General features: G+C 48.4%; 1 protein-coding gene across 4 annotated transcripts in view; it reads left to right on the top strand.

Annotated features, from left to right (window-relative positions):
* Positions 1 to 14031, top strand: part of Nfatc1 (nuclear factor of activated T cells 1) — a 105768-nt gene that overhangs the window by 28019 nt on the left and 63718 nt on the right. For all 4 annotated transcript variants that reach the window (XM_028768976.1, XM_028768974.1, XM_028768977.1 and 1 more), the window contains exon 3: positions 2276 to 2435. In XM_028768976.1, coding sequence (XP_028624809.1) covers positions 2276 to 2435 — 160 coding nt within the window. The remainder of the gene's footprint in view (positions 1 to 2275; positions 2436 to 14031) is intronic.

The following is a 14031-nucleotide window of genomic DNA, read 5'->3' as shown; positions in this document are numbered from 1 at the left end:
GTCTTCGGTAAGACACAGGACCAAAATCAAGCGGATGATTAGAGGCCAGATACTTCCAGAAGTTTTCTTCTGGATTGACAGTATTGTTTATGCTCAGATTTATTCTTTACGTAGCAACCACTCCTCTCTGTTGAACTCAGGTGTTGGACGGAGGTGCAAACAGCAGCTCATGAAAATCTTCTGAGGAGTGGTCTTGGAAGGGAATAACATATACAAGACTGATGGTATGACAAGCTGGTGCCAGAGCGGGAGGCTTCCTGATGCCTCTGGGAAACACGAGGCTAATGCCTCAGGAACCCCCAAATGCTGACAGGATAAAGATATAGTCTCTGATTTAATTATGTGGACATTAAGTCAATGGTGTTTATAATAGCAATGGACTGGCTAATAATAAAAGTCCAGCCATAAAGTAATATTTGCCTTATATTTGTGGTACTGTTATTAAACAGCATTCTCAGCAATGTACAAAGATGCCCAAAATTTTATTTTTCTTTTAAAAAGTCAGCATACCAAATTATATGTTTTGCGAAGATGTTCCCCCTTTGTATAAAATGCATGCATATTCACAATGTCTCTAGATTGGTCATATGTGATATAAGATTTTTTATATAAGATGTGAATTGACCTAAAGTGTGTAGGTCAATTCAGAGTACTTCATTTATACAAATCAAGGGGTCTCTGAGGCCTGCCTAGCCAGCTGTTTTCTGGGTTGCATTGAGTGTAACTCTTGACAAGATGGAACTGAATTGAAGGTGCGTTTGAAGTACAAAACTGTGGTTCCGTCTTGAGTGCACAACTCGAACAGGCCACCACAGCCCCTGGGTCTGATGTCAGAGACCCTGTGGGCAGCAGAATCATGCTGACACCCTGAAGTTCAGATCCCAGGGTGGCAGCAATGGGCAAATGTATTCAGCAAGGTTTCCTCATCAAGCTTCATCCCCATCTCTGACCTAAGATGCAGTTCTGTGGGTGTGGAGAGCTGTCTGATTTACCGAGAAATTTTTCAATCTGAGTAGACAATCTTAAATGTGTAAACCACCCTTCTTTCTGCCACCTTTCCTCATTCTCCATCTGCCTGCCTGTCTGCCTGCCTGCCTACCTGTCTGTTTGTCTACCTGTCTCTCTGTCTGTCTCTGTCACTCACTTTTAAAGATTTTCCTAGGGGTTGAAACTAGACCTTTTCATTGTGAAGTTTGCTTTTCTTTTTTCTCTGTCCACAGCAAAGCACTCTTTCTGTGCAGATCTAAGAAACTTATATGTATATATAAGAAATACTATGAAGGTGTGGGATGTTTTGCAGTGCCTCCTCCCGCAACACCTGGGTGCCCATTCTGCCTCTGACTCTGAGGATTGTGGCCCCACAGCCTTGGAAACACATCCTCTCCTTGAAGGAGGTGCTCAGCTCCTGTGAGGTGACTTTCCCGGGATGCCAGCCTCCCTTCTGACCAGCCCCTCTGCTCTGATGCTCTTCCTTCCGCCCGACAAGCTGCTGGAATTGGGTGTATGACATACACAGGAAACAGCTTTGATAGGCCTAGTGTGAGCTTCTCAGTGCATGGTAGCACTTCCAGAAGGCCTGCCCCTTCTGTGATGTTGCTCTGAAGTATCAGTGAGCACTGCAGATGGGGCAAGCTTGTGCCATCAGCCTGCCTCTGTGCTGGGCAGATGCAGACACTCGGTCCACTTATTATTGTGTGTTTATGAGTCAGATTTCTACAGGGATGACCCAGCTTGTACCCGAATGGTAACAAACACAGGTGCATCTTGTTAGGACTGGGCTGGAAACAAGGGGCATGGCAGTATGGAGGAGGGAGTGGGCTAAGCAGTTCCTTCTTTCTCTTGGGTCTGCTGGAACTTGGCATTGCAGAGGAAAGTTACTCCCAGAGCCACATTCGGCCAAGGGTGCCTCTCAGGGTTTTCTCTAGGAGAAGGATGACCCTTCCTGTTCCTAGCAAAGGTTATCCAGAGCCCCATTGCGGACTCTCCTGACTACAAGCAGGCTATGTCTGTACCACTTCCATGGCTCTGGGCAGTAGATTAAGTTAGCATTTTAAAGACTGGCTGACTTCTTTAATTCATGAAACACTGGCAAGCAATGACCATACATAATTACAAAGTAACTGTGGCCTTATGGAGACTTTACTCCCCTATCAAGATGCTGACGGGTATCTGTCTGACAGCTGTGATGGTTGATCCACTGATGGTGCCTCAGGTACGGTATGGGCAGCTCTGTCTTGGTGTACCTGCACTTAAAGCTCCTCTGTTCCTTTTGCAGCCCGTCTTTGCCTGCCCTTGACTGGCAGCTGCCATCACACTCTGGTCCATATGAGCTTCGGATCGAGGTGCAGCCCAAGTCTCACCACAGGGCTCACTATGAGACGGAAGGCAGCCGGGGAGCTGTGAAGGCTTCGGCTGGAGGACACCCCATCGTGCAGGTATGGCATCTGCTCTGACCTGCCAAGAGATCATGCCTTGGCACTTCTCAGCCTAAAACAGTTTTGGAGTCATAGCTAGGAACTTTCCTCAGACTTTAAACACAGTCACCTCAGAGCCGCTAGTCAGTCATTAGCTGCATAGCATGTCTCACTTCCTCCTTAGTAGAAATGTTCCTCATCTTCAGTAAAGTGATGTTCCAGTGAGCCCTGGATGAACTGAAAATGTCGAAAGTCAAAATGTGTTCACCATACCTCGCTGACTACACATCCTGTCACAGGCATGGCAAAGGCAGAACATCAGCCTCTCCTCTCCTCACAGAGGTGCTGGCTGAGAAAAATGCCAAAGTCAAAGGGTTTTTCTGAATGGGTACCACTTTCATACTAGCATCGAGTCAAAAGAAAGATGCTAAGTGGGACCACTGTGAGTCAAAGGCTGTCTGTGGGTACCATACAGTGCTTTTCACTACATCTATAATGGTCTTGAAGGTTTGCCTAGAACAGCCTTACTTGCAGACCAGGCTCCATTTCACCAACTGTTCTGCAACTCTATCCTCTTTCAAAAAGTCTCTGCCCCAGAGCAGATGCATGCTCTCCACCCACACCATACATGTGGAATTGGTAGAAGTGCCAGGTCTCATGTCTACAGGACAGCCTCCGGTCTCAGCCTGCCTGGAGGTGTTAGGGATAAGATCTGAGAGAGCAGGGTTATGAGATGAAGTCCTGAGGGAAAGGTGGCTGAGATGGACACAATCACACCTGTGGCACTCTGGGGAAGAAAAATACTCAGTGTGGAGGAACAGTGCTCACCAATGGTGGCCAGGAGGCACACTGGAAAGTCAGAAGCCTAGCAACATGTCACAGTTCCAGCTTGATCTTTCTCCACCTGGACATCAGTGTAACATCCCAAATGGGCTGTGTGAGTTTGTCTTTGCTTCTCTTTGTCACACCCGTCCCCTTGTGAGCTTTAGATCCCCCCAGACATTACTGTTTTAAGTGCCACAGAGAAATGCTTGTTCTCTGGTTGACTCTGGTCACATGGTATTATGGAGAGCTCTTTACCCCAGTATCCCAACATCATAAACCCGGGTGCCCAACCCTGTTATTTCAGGACTGATGCAAGCTGGAAGGGGTACTCAGCAGGGCACCCTGTACTTTTATTTTATTCCATTTAGGTAAATAAAGAGCTGGCAAGGGCAGGAGGCCATGGAGACAAATGGCTGTTTGCCAACGCAGCAATCAGCCACATGGAATGAGCCAGGCGAGGTGCAGAGATGAAGCACTTTAGCAGCGCTTGTGGGTGATATTAAGGTGATATTTGTGGTCTGTGTGCTTGGTGCCAATTAATACCTACTTTGTTAGCCGCTTGATGTGATAAAATGCTGGGGACATCAGTACACAGCAGCTGGCTTGACATTTTAAGTTTCTACCTTCGCAGGTGGAAGAGGTCAGGTAGAGCCTGGCTTCAGCTGTGCTGGGTAACTACAGGTATTTACCTCTCCTTCCCTGCTGTGGTTTTCACTGAATGAAAGTGCATTATTGCTGAATGGAACAGATTTTAATAGGAGAGGAAATAAGTCTGTTAAAGAAAAGCAGGGAAGTAAGTGGAGAGATAATGCCCGGGTGCCTCCACTCACTTGGATCTTAAAGGCAAGTGGCGCTGGGTGAGAACTGGAAGTGCAAATACTGTGCCTTCATCAGAAAGCCGAAGCTTCAGATGCGGGTCTGTGCTGTCTTGGGCTTAGTGGTTGCTGGTTGTAAGAATCTCAGCTGCTTTGGGGAGATGAAGCCATAAGGAGTGTGGGGAGCCCTGTGTGGTGTGTTGGAGAATTTGTGTCTGTCAGCCACTGATACCCATTGCCTTGTGTGTCAGATGCTGAGTTGACATGCTGCCCCTGGAGAACCAGGCTTCAGGTGTCTCAGGCTCCGGACAACATTTGTCTCTCAGTGGAGACGATATCCAGGAAATTGAGGCATTTCTGAGGAATGATAGAATCTAAAACAGCGTTTAAGAAGCACCCTCTAAATTATTTAAGGTGGTGTTAAGGGAAGGTAGCCAAACCAGGCCAGGCCGCCGCCACTTCCACAGAACAGCCACCTCCTTCAGCAACACTGCTGAAAGGCAAAGAAAAACATCCCCTAACTGAAAAACGCCCAGCTCGGTCACGTGTTTCATTGTGGGATGTTAGCAACTCAAGGAGTTTCCTGGGATATTCTCACAAAGTAAGTTCACACCTATGCCCATTCGAGGTAAACAGCTAAAAAGAGGGCATTTTAGGGAGGTTGTTTTCTTTTTTGGATGGTGGACCACAAATTAGATAAAAATAGGATTTGCACGTAATTATGAAACACACAAAAATAGAAAAGTCTCTTGGTTGCCATGAAAGTGCTGTAACCACAAAGTTCTACCCCAGGCTTCTGGGTTATTCTGATACACCCTCTAGTGCCATCAGCTCTGGTGTCTAAGTATCTTGCTCTTGCAGGGGTGAGTACCTTACACAGCAATCTGGTAAGGCCATGGGCCAGTCCACATGTCCGGTGTGTAGCCACTCCACAAGCCAGTTTGTGCCCAGTAGTCTCTGTAGCATTCCTAACTGTTGAGGGCTTCGATCTTACACAGAGTAGAAGCTCTTTCATTCAGCACTGTCCCTGTAGTGGATCCACCATGATATTTTCCTCTGTGTCTCATGAAATTCATCCATAAAGACAATAGCAGTCTGCAAAAATAGGGAACTCTAGGAATGCCCAGGAGGAGAATGGAAAAAGTAAGATATGCCCCCTCAGACTTGGGGTCCAGAAAGAGGCTTCTGGGCAACGATGTTCTTCCTTGTATGTGTTGTCAGAGACACTGACCAGACTTGGGCCTACTGGTAGAGCCAAGTGCCATGCCTTTTAGATGAGGAAGGGGCAGCTGCATCTGGCCCAGCTTTGCTCTGAGTAGAGAGGTCAGTGTCTGTGAAGGAGCTGCCTGAACCTTTGTGTGGTGGGAGCGTCTCCCCTGGGTCAGTGTTCTCAGGGCTCATTGGTTTCCACCAGGATGATGCCACTTCTTCTTCCATAGAGGTCTGTTTTTCATGCTAGGGACTAACCTTTCAAAATGGCCACAGGCTCCCTCTAGCCAGTCCATGATCACCAAACTATCTAGGCTTCAAGAAGTCTGGCTTTATAGTCTGCCATTATCTGAAAAGCCATATTAGAAGGCACCGCCATGGATTATCCTAGAATCAAGGAAAGGCTGGTAAGGGCTTATCTATAGCTTTCCTGGCAGCTCTAAGGACCAGTTTAAGAGCTACCTTACAGCTCCTAGGTGGACATGGTCTGCATAAAGTCTATGGGGATAGTCTTGGTGACACGATGTCTCCATTCAGTTAGCCACTGTCTTCTGTCAGTTACTGAGACTGGGGCTCCTGCATTTGTTTAGACTGTGCTGTGGTCTTGCTTCTGATGTCACATTGTAACCAGTGAGAAATGGCCCAGATCTTACTTGACTTTGACACTTGCTGTGGTAAAGCAGATGTCACAAATACTCTGTCTACAGCAGGGGCATTTGTCAGGGCCTCTCCAGCTCCCTACAGAAAGTCTTTGAGTGTCTTCCCTGTGCAGCAAGGTTCCTCCTGACCTTGATCTGGCCTCTGGCTATCAGGTCTCTGTGTCTGTTGGGTCTTAGCCACCACTGACTGAGGATCCAAATTCTCCAGAAGCTAGGCAGGGGATGTCTACCTTGTCCTACGCTATTATGGCCTTGTGGGCTTCTGCCTATAGGGGTCCCTCCTGCAGCTCATGCAAGGCTTTGTGGTCTGAGGGTTATCTCCCACCCGGGGGGGGGGTCACAGACTCCAGCTCTGTTTACCAATCACCAAAATGACCTGCCTGATAGCATCTGCACATCACACACAGGCCCGCTCTGCTTGAATAATTCATAGGCCACTGAAATATGAACACCCAGAAGCTGGTCAGTCCCTAACATTTAGGTTTGCAGTATAGGACAGTGACCAGCATAGATACTGCCTGGCCATGAAGGACTGGGATCAAAGAGATAAAGATAGTATCCCAGACAGGTGACCCTGGACTCCAGGTGGAAATAAGTGATATGCTCTCGGGCCACAGACAGCAGGTACTTGAGGGTCTATCAGAACCAGGGCAAAGTCAGAGAGGAAGCTGTGACAAACCCTGGCTTATGCAGAAGCCAGTGGGGTCTCACGACATTAGGGACCCTTCTGAGGTTACTTAGCTGGCCCCCACCCCATATAGATTGATGGCAGGGACTTTTTCTATCGTCTAAGACATTTGACAGCTGAGGGCATCCACTGGGAGATGACTTGAATTTCTCAGGTTGTTAAAATTGTCTCCGAGCCAAGTCCTTGTTATAATTACGTTTCTTTCTTGGTTGTGTCTTTCCCCCCAAATCCCAGGGGAGATTTAGCATGTCAAAAACACTATGAGAAATCAATTCCTGAGGGGTTTCTGACCTGTGGCCAGAAGGTACCTCGTCATTTAGTTAAGTTGCCTAGAATGCTCTGTCCTGTATGAGCCTACATCCCCTAGGATGCCAGGTATCCTCTCTGGAGGCTAACACAGAGCCAGGGGCTTTCGAGGTGTTCTAGTCGGAGAACCAGAGCCCAGGGAGGAGCTTTGAAATGCAGCACTTCACTCTGGCTGGGTCTGTAAGATGGTAAAACATGCATACATACATCAGAAGTTAAACTGCAGACCTGACCCCAAAAGAGAAACATGCTGCCCAGAGTCAGCCAACCTGCATGAGATCTGGATTAATTGTTTATGGATCAGTCTGGACACTGCATGAAGCCCTCTATCCTTTCAGGACATTTTGAGGCAAACCTTCTCCCTTCCCCACCTATCATGTACAGGGTGATTCTCCTTACCACCTGGATCCTGCCCCTCCCTAATGCACACACACTCAGCACCAAGGTCCAGTGTTCAGGAAACATAAGGATGTCTTGGGAATTCCATGATGGAAGCTGTAGTCTCCTGAACACACTGCAGCGTTGCTTACTGTCCAAGCTCCCAATGACAAGCTAAGGCTCGACAGACAATTGGTAGTAAGGGATGAGCTGTCGTTCCAGGAAGACCTCTGGGGTCAGCTCTCATAGTGGTGGGAGAGTGAAGCGGAGATGGTCGTTTGCTTACACTGTCTGCAGCAGCATAACTGATGGCCTCTGCTAAGCCCCACTGATGTACTCAAGGCTGGGACTTTATATGGCTGGGCTCTCTGAATCCACTTGTCAGCTCATTTCAGAGCCTTACCATCCAGCAGAGTGGGAAGCAGGAAGGATGCTGTGTGGATCATGGGAACAAAGACCAGGCAGGGCTACAAGCAGAAACCTCCCAAAATGAAGAGGCTGCAGGTCTGTCACCAAAACCCCCAGACCTGACTTGGAAGCGGTGGCTTCTTTGTTCCAGGCTAGGAAGAGTTTAAATGATGCTGCCTGGGATGCAGAACCTACTGATGGTTTTCTAGTCATATGCCAGTGGTGCTTGGTCTTAGTTAGGGTCCGGATGAGATAGGTCAGTCCAGCCCCTCCTCTATGCTAGGCTCCTTGGGCGCAGGTGAGGTGAGGACTGTGTAATTGGAGACAAAACAAGAACCAGCATTTGTAGCAATAGCCATGGCAGAGTGAGCTGCATGCCTCCAGCTTGCCCTTGACCATGCATGGACCCTCTTCCCAGTAACTCTGTGACTTTCCTCAGCCCTGAGGACCCATAAGCATCACAAGTGTCACAGACTACCCATGGGCAGTTGTCCCAATGCGGACAGGATACAAATTGTGGGTGTGAAGCTGCAACTGTAGAGTGCTCTCTTGGGAGTCTCGGGAAGGCTGTTGCTTTCTCTCTGGATCTGTTGTGCAATGGTCCCTGACTCACCATGGGAGGTGAGGGTGGGGAGAGACTACTGTTGTGTACCTGGCCTGGCCTAATGGCTTTCTTTTCATCTCCTGGGATAGCACTGAGATTCTTCCTGTGTGGATGGATGCAGCTTGCTCTGCATCAGCATGGATGGCTACAGGCCTTGCATAGCCAGGCCCAGAGCCATGACCCCACTGGTCATGTTGGTAGATGCCCTTAGCATGGACCTCAGGGCTGAGAGAAGGATCAGATTAAGGGCTGATGCCCCTCAGGTGTGACACACAGGGTCTGGGGTGCCATCGTGGTATCAGGACAGCTGTTTTTGGTCCTTCATCCCAGATTCCCAGCCTTACATCTTCAGCATTTTGGGGCTCTAATAGTCTAACAGCAAGGGGTCGGGTTCTCTTCCATACACTCCATGGATGTTTAATGCATGGGTACTGAGCCCTACGTAGATGCACACTGCAAACAGAAAACCTCCTAGAATGCTGGCAGCCGCAGGCCGGACTCTGCAAGGTGGAAGGGTTGGAGTTCAGGACAGCAGCCATATTATCTGGGCTTTCCTCTACATTTCTGGGCTTGGCATCACCATGGTGACAGGTTGTGATGCACTACACAGCATGGCTGCTCCTGAGTGGCCTCTGCCCTGTAACACTAGCCTAGAGTGTTGTTACTGTGGAGTCTGGATGATTCCCAGGAGAGTGTACAGGTGGCGGCTTCCTGAGTCTATTGTGGCCTAGTCTATGAGATGCTGAGGGAGGAGCCTGTGTTGGAAGTGTCTGTACCTGCTTGGCAGCTTTACAGAGGGAGTCTGCTGGCTTTGGTGCCTCTTTCCTTGGATTTGAGTGGATAGAGAGTGGGTGACCGCTGCCATCTGCAGGGCCAACCTCGGGGATGCTAAATGTCATGTTCAACCCAGAGATGATCCGGGTTGACACACATGGGGGTAATTAAGCTGGTTCCTGGCCATGCCAACAGTCTCTGAGAATGCTGAGGCCCCAGGGGCCCTTAAAAGCCTTCTTTGCTGTTGCCAAGAGGTGGGTGCTAAGGTCCGTCCCACCTGCATGTTGCCCCAGTTTGTGCCTCTCTTTCTCCCGTGGCTCCTTTCAACCTCTCAGGCTTGGTGAGGATCAGTCCCCTGCAACAGGATCTTGTGCAGAACAGACGGATCCTGAATCAGCTGTGTGCCCTTGGTTTACAATTTCCACAATATCATGCCCACATATGGAAGGAGGGTCCCATTCACTTCTAACCAAGGAGCCTTCGAGTAAGGGGTGGGGAGGTTCCAGCTCTCCCAAGTCAGCATGCAAGGCAGGAAGGTGGCCCTCTGGGAGAAGAGCAGAGGTGCTGGGATGGACACAGATAAAGCATGTATGGACTGCAGCCTCCCTGAGGGGTGGCCTCCCTGTGGGGCAGGCCTATGATCCACACCCAGGTGCACTCTGGCCGCGGCTGTGAGCAGCGTTCCTTAGTTGTCCACTCTGACCTGTGGCCGTGGGTCCTGTCCCTTGTAGCACCACAGGTCATAGAATTCACATCTGATGGAGGTCTGAGGCTCAGGAAAAAAATGCCAGGAAACTGGTTTCTCCTTAGCCTGCCATGTTCCTCTTCCTCACCTCTGCCTCAACCTTCCTCAGCCTAGGAAGGGAAGCACGAACTGTGAGTGAGCTATTTTTTGGGATGGGACCAAAGCTCCCTTTCTGGACCCTATAAGAAAGTGAGTATGGATTCTGACCTCAGGAATGGCATGAGATGGCCCGTGATGCATCTGCACATGCGCAGAGCCTCGAGGGTACAAGAGCTTCCCAGATGACGATAGGGAGCCAGGGTTCTCAACTCTGATAGGTCCATTCAATTGGGAGCGCTGCAGAGCTCCCTCACAGTCCCTTTCTGAAAGCCAGTGTGGCTTCCTCCTTGAAAACCCACACTAGGACCTAGAAACTGCTTCAGACGCTAGGGACAGACAGGCTCTGGGAGGTGGGGGTGGATTCCAAGGCCTTTGTAAGGAAGGAAATCATGTTTGAGCCAGTACCAAGCACATGCCTTTCCCTCAGTGCTTCAGAAGCATTAGACTTTCTCCACAGAAGATTGTTTGCTGTGTTGGAGATAAAGCTTAGGTCTTTGGGTATATCAGACTCTACCACTTGAGCCCCAAGAGATATTTTGGGGTAAATTAAACAACTGATTATTAGAGGCCTGGAACGGCTTCAGGCCTCCAGCAAGGTGGAGTGACTTTGCCAATGGAAATCAAGTCCCCATGAAGGTGTAGCATTCAGTCTCTCAGTGACTGTCTGGCAGGCATTGCCAGTGTGTGTGTGGTCTCTGGCATTTATGCCCTTGTAATATTTACATGGATACACCTATTTTGTTGTTATTCTATTTTTCATTTTTCTGTAGAAAGGTAGAGAAAGTCCGTATATGAAAAGACCTGGAGTTGCTATGCGAGCCTCTCCCAGCTTCTCTGTGATGCCCTTGGGTTCAGACTTCTGGAAGGCCGTATGTGGACTGCCACTAGCCCTTAGGATCTGGGGGACACCCCTAGACCTAGTTTTGTCTATGCCTATACATATAGTTTTGATCATCAGCACAATAATTGTCTTCGAAGAAAGAGTGACATAAATGAAATACTGCTATGGGCTCGTGACACATATGTGCACACACGAAACCAAGTACTCGCATTCTCACAAACATGTGCTTGCTCATCCAGGACACACATTCATGAAGCGAGTGCACAGGCTCCAAAATACGTATGTGCTCATACAATACAGGCCCAGATTACACACACACACACACACACACACACACACACACACACACATACACACATACACACACACAAACACACACATACACATGCACACATACACATACGCTCGTGCACATTCATGACATACAATGTATTTACACCAATTCATAAGTGTATACATGCGTAGGCATACATACATGGTTGTATGCATGTCATATATAGCAAGACATGCACACATACCCACATACCTGTAATGCTCTGAAAGTCAGGGATTCTTTTTTTTTTTTCAGACAGAGCTAATCACTAGCACAAATTCTGTGGGTAGCAGATTCCACTGAACAGCAGTGATAGTAACTCCTGCCTTCTGTCCTAGGGAGCTGTGCCCGGAAGCTCAGCCTATACCTGTCTCGTGGGGAAGCCCTGGGGCCTTGTGTTCTGCAGCCCTTACTCAGAGGACCTGGCTTTCCCTGAGTTTTGCAGTTGCTGCCACAGTGTTACTCACACAGTGAGAACCTAGTAGTGCAGAGTGCCCCTCCTGGCTATACAGAACAGGAGAAGCCCTGTCTGCTTGCCATCCTTCCAAGTGCTCCTGAGTGTGTGAAATTGGTTTTGTTATTGGTTTGGTTTTGCAGTATATGCTAGGCAAATTCTCTACCACTGAGCCACACTCTAAATTTCATTCTTACCTTTTCATTTTGAAATGGCAATCTCTCTGAGTTGTCCAGGCTGGCCTTGAACTCACTCTGGAATCCATTGAGCCTTTGAATGTGTGATCCTTCTGCCTCAGCCTGCTGCGTGCTGGGATCATAGGCCTGGCTCTCAGGCTGGGCTTTAACTCTCCTCCTGAGCATCTGTGAGGGGTCCTGCCCTCGACTGTCATTTCTTTCCTCCCAGACAGATACACAGTGCCATCTGGAGTGACAAACAGTTCCATAGCTGGTCAGGTTTCCATGCTGGTTGTTCTGAGGGGATCACCCTTACCAACACCAGCAGCTTCCCAGGGTCTGTACGTACCTCTAGCTAAGGCTGGTGTGATAGCCCCAACTCACTAGAATGACCTTTGGCCCCTACCCTCTCAAGTTGTGGGGCAGGAAGATGGATCAGATCTAGCTCCTGTGGGTGTAGCGAGGCCTCAAGGGTACAGTGGTGAGTTCCCAGGATGCCCCTGTATCCTGCCAGGAGACCAGTACACTGCGGTCTCTAGGAGAGGGAAATAGAACTTCCAATAACAGAAAACTTCCCATGTCTGGGAAGCGATGTCTCCAGGCAGTGGTGTCTGTAATGAAGAATTGGGGATGAAAGCAATCTGAGGTAATGAGAGTCCAGCACGAACTCTTAATTAACCGAGTAGAGGGAATTTAGGTTTAAAAAATAGTGAAAGCCACCCTGGGTGCGATCGCCAGCCAAGAGGAGGAAAAGTGAGGCCAATTTGTGAGCCGATTTCTCTCGTCTTCTGGGATATTGTGGGATGCTAATGTTACTCGGGGTCTTAAAAGCACATTTCCCTTTAAGTTGATTATTTCAAGTGCGCATTATGTCTTGGTGGAATAATGTCACATGACGATGTCCTTTGCTTAGTAACCAAGTCAGAATGACTGGCTGAAAGGCAAATGGTTTTCATCAGTTAATTGGCTCTGTTAATTCAGCCTTTCCTTCCACTGTGTATGAAGGTGCACATGTTGACCCAACTCCTGCACTGAATAAATTTGTCCTCCATCAGTCTGCGGGGCTTGTCATCTCCCTGTGTAAGTGCTGAGGTGGCACAGGAGCTAAAAACAAACATTTTAATGTGCAGGAAACTGGGGGATGCTTACACCTTGCAAATGGAACAATGCGTTTTGTCTCGTTTAGAGGAAGCAGAGAAGACTTGGGTCTGACAGGTAACTTTATAAATGTTGTTCTGACAGACACTGTGAGGAGCCAGAGGCAGAAGGTCCGTGCAGGGGGATGTGTAAAGTAGCTTAGATTTCTTTTCTTAAAGTGAACTTTGTGCTTTAAATAATAGATATTTACCTCCCAGGTTAAGCCTTAAATATTCCCATTTTCACTGAAATGGCATGTTTCTAAAGAATAAAATTATACCATATACACTGCCTTCCATGCCTTAAGAAGCCTGTCGTAGCAGGGGTCCTAGGGGAATTTTGAGATGTCATTTTAAAGTCATCTGACCCAAGCCAGGCTGGGCTAGAGCCTTGGGCCACTCAGCCTTGCCCACCGAGAAGGTTTTGGTCATAGATTTATTTATATATTCTTGTGTTAAATTTCACAAGATAGGAGACTACCTGGCATACTTTGCCTCTGAATTTCTATCTTTTTTTTCACATTTCATATTGTAAGACCATTCTAATCCAAAATAGATTAGTGGTTTCTTAGTAGATTCACCACACTGCAAGAGGCAAATGCCTGGCTCCCTGGTGTTGAGGGGCCTGGACCAACAGCCTTGGTTGCTAAATCCTGTTTGCAGAAGACTTCAAGGTTCACACTGCTTTGTAGTCCCTGCAGATTAAGACAGTGCTAGATGTGATCACTGGCCCGAGGGTGGCAGAGGTGGCTCTCCAAGCTGATGCCCGCGGATGGGAGACTGGGTATGTGGTATCTGCAATATTCTTTTAGTCAGCCAGGCCCACAGCAAATGGAAGGAGTTTGGGGGAAAATATCCTGTGCTTTCTGGCTCCACCAGCCTTAATCAAGGCTGCTGTTGTCTCAGGATGACTGGGTACCTGTGGTCAGCAGGCACCCTTCACACGGACACATGTACCCTTGGCACACAGCCCACAGGAAAGTATCTGCACAGGCGAATCTGAAGTGATCCAGCTCATAGACGCTGTGACTAAGGAATTAAAGAGGAGCAGGTGCCTGGCCCAGAGCTCTTTACCCAAGCCCAGAGAGAGGTCCTTCCGAGCTGACTCAGTATACAAAATACATGAGGTACATGTCTGTGAATACACGTGTGGAGTCAGGAACAACACTGCCATCTGTACCTGCCAC

The sequence above is a fragment of the Grammomys surdaster genome, unplaced genomic scaffold (assembly GCF_004785775.1).
Source record: "Grammomys surdaster isolate TR1022 unplaced genomic scaffold, NIH_TR_1.0 189, whole genome shotgun sequence".
NCBI classification, from domain to species: domain Eukaryota; kingdom Metazoa; phylum Chordata; class Mammalia; order Rodentia; family Muridae; genus Grammomys; species Grammomys surdaster.
The sequence above is the reverse complement of the archived record's forward strand: the minus strand, read 5'-3'. Positions and strand labels throughout refer to the sequence as shown.